The 5,996-nt window shown below is 39.7% G+C and overlaps 2 protein-coding genes across 2 annotated transcripts in view; both read right to left on the minus strand.

Moving 5' to 3' along the window:
• The window catches only part of kcnh1a (potassium voltage-gated channel, subfamily H (eag-related), member 1a), a 42,821-nt gene extending 39,833 nt beyond the window's left edge, over positions 1-2,988 (minus strand). The window contains exon 1 of the mRNA XM_035664241.1: positions 2,729-2,988. Within this exon, the coding sequence (XP_035520134.1) occupies positions 2,729-2,801 (73 nt within the window). The 5' untranslated portion in view covers positions 2,802-2,988. The remainder of the gene's footprint in view (positions 1-2,728) is intronic.
• A 1,696-nt stretch (positions 2,989-4,684) lies between these two features.
• Positions 4,685-5,996, minus strand: part of mrpl57 (mitochondrial ribosomal protein L57) — a 3,285-nt gene continuing 1,973 nt past the window's right edge. The window contains exon 2 of the mRNA XM_035663109.1: positions 4,685-5,625. Coding sequence (XP_035519002.1) covers positions 5,305-5,610 — 306 coding nt within the window. The 5' untranslated portion in view covers positions 5,611-5,625 and the 3' untranslated portion in view covers positions 4,685-5,304. The remainder of the gene's footprint in view (positions 5,626-5,996) is intronic.

A 5,996-nucleotide genomic window follows, 5' to 3' on the forward strand; every position in this document is an offset into this window, starting at 1 on the left:
TTATTTTGCATATGGGTTGGCTTTTGTTTATTGGACTTTATTTTTTTAATAACAATATATGTATCAAATATTAATGTTAAAGTACCTGAATCTGTAGTTTCAGCAAATTTTTTTGTATTGTCATTACTTTTTGGGGGGGATTTTATTGACATAGACAGTGATAGAGTGACAGGAAAGGAAGGAGAGAGAGGATGACACACAGCAAAGGGCCCCAGGTCGGAGTCGAACCCATAGCCGCTGCAGCCAGGACTCAGCCTTAGTACATGGGGCTACCAGGTGAGCTACCAGGGCGCTTCAAGGCCCTCAGCGTTACTGTTTTGGTTCAGTCCCACTGCTCTCATTGCAGTGCAGCAGGCAGCTGTTTTTTTTAGAGAAAAATCTCACTGTACACCCACTGTACACTTACTGCTCAGCAAAAAATAGCAAAGACACAGCTAGAAACTAGCTGGGGAACATATTGGAACATTAAGCAGTCAAAAAAACAGATAGTCCCCTTAGAGGACGTTGGTAGAGACCAAAAACAGAGTTCCAAATGACTGATCCTTTTTTTCTGTAACTGGTGGATCTGTAAATAAGCAACTGATTACTAACAACATGCAGTTATTGCTGGTTTAAAGACTAATTGAACATTTTCAAACCATGGAGGCTGCACAACGAGCACCAGTATGCAAAACTAACTGCCCATATTTTCTTTGCTACTCCTCAACTCTCAACATGCAAGTAACCTTTACAGTACACATAACTAGGGTTTTGGGTGTCACCAAAGTGGTCCAAGACCCCCTTATTTTGCACACTGGCTGCATTTCTCGTGTTCTAGCTCCAGGTCCCTGCTATTGTCCATGTTTGCTCACTGGCATTATTTACAGACACTCAAATGGAACAGAGTCCTTTTTTTTTTATTAGTTGCACTTGTGCATTTCCTGCTATGAAAAGTGTAAATAATTCACTAAAAGTTACAAAAATAAGGGATATTTGATTGTTTGTGAACGCCCACCCACCATCGTACCATGGTGTCTCTCTGAAGTCACTCCACTGTTTCTCAGTGGCATCCTGCAGATTATAGTCTTGGCTCTTTTGTTTCAAGCTTTGGAGAGATTTACTGCTCGCTAATCCATGGACCGCCCAAGGTCATAAGAAACACATATACATGTGCTTTTCTTTTTATAGGGTAGATTTTCTTTTTTTTTTTTTAAAAACTATACACCGTGGGGAGCCAAATTCTCACACTTTTCATCTTAAGAAAGCTTCGTTCTGCCGTTATGCATTCACCCTTTCTGAACAAATTGTTCCCTTCTGTCATAACACATTTTAATGTAAATTTGTGCAACACGGGCAGACTGACAGTGAGGCCCAATGAGAGCATACACAGACACACATGTTGGTTTGGCACACTTCTGGGGGCACGGACCATAACAACTAAAAACAAAATCAGAACAAAAAAAAACTAACTTTAACCAAACCCCATTAAAAAAAGAAGTCCTTATAACTCCAGCCAGTTATCTGGTGTGTATCCAATATTGTCTCTGAATATGGCTCTTGTGATGAACACACACACACACACACACACACACACACACAAAGCTTCTGGTTCTGTTTCACAGCTAGCTGTCCAGTGTCATAACTCTCCAGTCTGTCCTGTCACTTTCTATTGGATCTAATAATACAGAAAGTATTACTGACAACGGTGTCTAAAAATACTGTACGACTTCCATCAGAATTAGGTAAGTTTCAGCTTTAAAATGGGATTCAGACAGCACACTACCTTAATACGGGTTGAAGACTACTTTTGTTTTTGACAAATGAACGTGTAAGAAATGTCCATATATGAGGAATCCGCTGCTGTTACCGACTGTGATATTTAATGAGTTTTGATAACTGGTTTAAACAGAGCTTTGGTACATGTCAAGAGTTTTTTAATCCATTTTGCCATAATACATGAAACTCCTCTGCTGGTTGACTGTTATATGACTGGTAGTGCCTGTGCTAGAGGATGGGGCTTAATGTTGTTTCACTGACTTTATTATCCACAAAACTAAAAAGGCAAAAAGAAGAATTGTATGCAGTAGTCTCAATTGGGCACAGTTTGAGGTTATTTAAACTCTATTGGTTAATATTTAAAGGATAACTGTTTAATTTCTAACCAATCTTAAAGTGGGGTTCTTGTTAAAAAATATCTAAGGTTTTATTTCATACCGGATAGCACAGTGATCTCTTTCTGAACCTTTATATGTTTTATAGAAATTATACAATATTTACATCTCACTGACTGCAGAAATCCTGAGAATCCAGACATTTCTGGTCCATATATTTTTTCAATTAAGACTTCCTGATGACCTTATGTAATCAGTAGTAAATGTAACCTGCTGTCTCCCCGCACACTCCCGCAGGGACACCCAATTGGCAGCGGGAGCTTTGTCAGAAAACCCAACTCAGTCGTTCTGAAAATCATTAGACTCATTTAATTACGAATCGTGAAATTTTAAACCAAATGTGTTCACACTCAAGTAATTTTTATCTTCTACGTAGCTCAATTAAAAAAACTTTGCAATGCACATGAAGAGGGGGTTTTTAAATCACTAATTAGCCCTCTTCCTTTTTTATTTCGTTAATTAGTTGATTGGCTCGATTGGACAGTCTGTTGGACAATTCAAGTGCCTGCTTTCTAAGACGGGCTATGCTTGTTTTTAAATCTTTCAGTTCAATGCACCATATCAATCCTAGTCCTTACCGTTCGACCGTCTGACAATATTTTCCAAAAAAGTATTCTGAGGGGCCACAAGTCCCCTCCGACCCCCCGCCATCCTGCCTCCTCACTCAGGCGTCCGCAGGTGAATCTTTACTCCTCGGTCTGCCGCCCGTCTTCATGGTGTCTCTCCGGCTCTGAGACGCTGCGTGGATTTTCTTGGAGAGGAGCTGTTTGTCTGGTCTGCTCATCAGCCGCCTCCTCTGCCCGGTGCGGTGCGCTGGCGCCTCTTTGGTGAGGCACGCACCTCATTATCCAGGAGACGAAAACAACGCACGGACTCACCGCACAGGAGGGGCCGCGGCTCTGCTCCTCCGCACGCATCACTGACAGGGCCTGCAGCGCCATCTGCTGGACGAAACCATGTGAGCAAAAACTCCAGTAGCCTACTTTTATTTATTAATTTATTTTACATGTTTGAGGTAGTTGTTTTATTTCATTTACTGCCACTTTATACTTTTGCTCCACTCTAATTCTAGAGGGGGGGTATTGTGCTTTTTACTGCACTACATTTGTTTTACAGATACAGTTTAAAACACAAGCTTCAGCAAATGTGACAATGTTGTTTTTATAAAATGTACCTAGTGCAGCTTTATAGATCTCACAACCCCTCAGATTTAGTTTGGTAGGGCAGGGCACCTTAAGCAGCTACAACAGTAAAAAGCTGCTGCTTACACATGGATGCATTCACACAGTAATTTATCAATCAAGGGCTATTGTTCTACAGAAGCACTTTGATACTTTAAATATCTACATTTTGCTGATAAAATATCTGTATTTTTACTTGAGTAGGATCTTGAATCAAAGAGAGAAATGTTAAGATTGTTTAACTGTCATTTCCCTATAAAACGATTTTATAATTCTACTTGTCAAGATCATCTCCTTTATTTCTGTTAGTAGTTTTCTTTAAGAATTTGGGCTTGTAATATTCAGCACATTTAAACAGTTTGAACTGTGTAACCGAAATGAGAAAAACTGTGGGGAAAGCTTCCTGCAGTCGACCCAGGAGGGTTCTGGTTAGTTAGTTTTTTATGGATTAATCGCTTAGAGTCAGGTTCTTGAAATTGGTGGCCTCTCCAATAGTGACCTAGTCAAATTGACTTTTGAGCCCGCATGTGAATTTTTTTTCCTGAGCTTTTGCCAGTAGAAATTAGCCCCTTTTCACAGTACTACCATTTTTTAAACCTACTAGCTCATTTTTATATATATCGTTTCAAGGTTTGTTAATGTTGGACTCCTGGCCGTGCTAAAAAACCTAATACAGAGCCTCAATTTTAATTGCTTCTAGTGGCTTACATTTTTCGTACTAAAGCTTATTCCTGAATTACAGACAGAGTTTTTTCAATCACAAATCATGCTATTGAAAGGTTTCTCACACCTGTGGAGCCCAGAGGTCAGCTGCTTCTCTATCCTCACAGTTTGTTCATTGGGTTCACCTGTTGTCACAGGTGTAAATCAGACTGGAAGGTTAATGTGGAAACAGCAGGATACTGACTGAATATCAGTTTTATGTTTAACCAATTAAAAGGTTATACATCTTCTAATCTAATTTCTTTTAAGTACATCAGAGTGTGTTATAAACCAATTATGGAATGTGTGTGTATACTTCTTATAAATGCTAGGCTAATGCTTTGCTTTATGGTGCACACACACCTTCCAGCTTTTTAATAACCTCCTTTGACCCATACTTACTATGCTACTGATCACCTACTGGTTCTTCTTGTAGTAATGCATTTGTGTAGGAGTGATAGAGGGTCATAATGGTAATAATTGTTATCAGACAAGTCATCAATACAGTATGTGAGGGTCAAACTCTTGCGCAATGGAACACCGAGTCAGAAATATAGCCTGACTGCCAGGTATTGTAATGTGAGCACAGCCTTTGTCTCAGACAGACGGGCAACAGAAACACTTAAAATGTCATTCACACAGCTCGCACTATGGCACAAATGTTACATTTTATGAATCCATTAATGAAGTGAGAGAGAGAGTGAACTCTGAAAATGTTTTGTAACTTCAAAAGGTTCAAAGGGATTAAATGTTTAATTCCAGCGACAATTGGGCTCAATGACAGTCACAACCCTTTAACACATGAAATGTAGAACAGTAGAACGCATTCAGTTATTTTATAGTGAAATTAACCCTTCGTAAAATTACATAATTTTGCCCCAACCTCCCCAAACAGTTTAAATAATTCCTCAAACATTTTCCTCATGGATTACTTCAGCAGATCATATAATTATGGAGAATTTATAACCAGTGGGAACCCCTGTAAGTATATTTTGTTAATGAGTGCTAAAAAAAGGACCCACAGATTGAACATTAAGCAGTTTTTATCCAAATGAGCAGCCCTGAATGTGGAGCAGCTTCAGTCCTGTTGCAGTGTGGATTCAGTCTGTGATACAGAACCACAAACAGCTCACAGATTTGTTAAAACAGTCTATTGTGGTCTCGCTGTACATTACTACACGTAATGAACCAGAGCTTTCTTGCACACGTCATCCTACGTTGTTACATTATAAGGACAGTCTTTGCACGTCATTTCTCTGCTCATATTAACTTCACCATGTCTTGGTGATTTTGAGATGACTCAGGTGATCTGTGATGTTTTTGTGTTCAGGGAATTTGGCAAATTTGGCCTCCTTGATCTTAAGCCAGTTCTGGGCTCTGCGCTCTGCGGCGTGGCCGTGCTCCTGCTCCGCAGTCATGTACGGCCGACTGATCCAGTATTCGTTCTCGGCCTCGCGCTCCAGATGGACCAGCGTATTGCGTTTCATCTGCCAGGTAATTTGCCGTGGACGCCGATACTTTCCGATCCACTGCTTCCCAGAGATTCCTTTCCGCAGCAGGGTGAGGGTGAGAAACATTGTGAAGAATAATTTCTGAAAAGCAAAATGGGTGTAAAAAACAAAAACAAAAAACAGGATCAGTGATTGCTCTGATGACAGTGTTACTGTTCATTCATGTTCAATAGAGGTATTGTGTGCTACTAATATCACCATTACAACAGTACAGAATTGTTCATTATTATAGGCATTTTGATTTGCCATAGGAAAAGCAAAAGGTGTTACTAGTAAAATTAACATCAGCTCTGTTGTATCCAAGTGTCTCAGTAACTGAAGCAGCTAAATTAAATCCTTATTGTATCAGTTAAACTCATGCTTTTCCTACTATGATGATGTTAAAGTGTCTTTTAAAAAAAGACCATCAAAAGGCCCTGCACACCCACACAGGTGTTATACGTTAGCTAGCT

Source organism: Morone saxatilis, unplaced genomic scaffold (genome assembly GCF_004916995.1).
Source record: "Morone saxatilis isolate NCDOM2014 unplaced genomic scaffold, NCSU_SB_2.0 Contig19, whole genome shotgun sequence".
NCBI classification, from domain to species: domain Eukaryota; kingdom Metazoa; phylum Chordata; class Actinopteri; family Moronidae; genus Morone; species Morone saxatilis.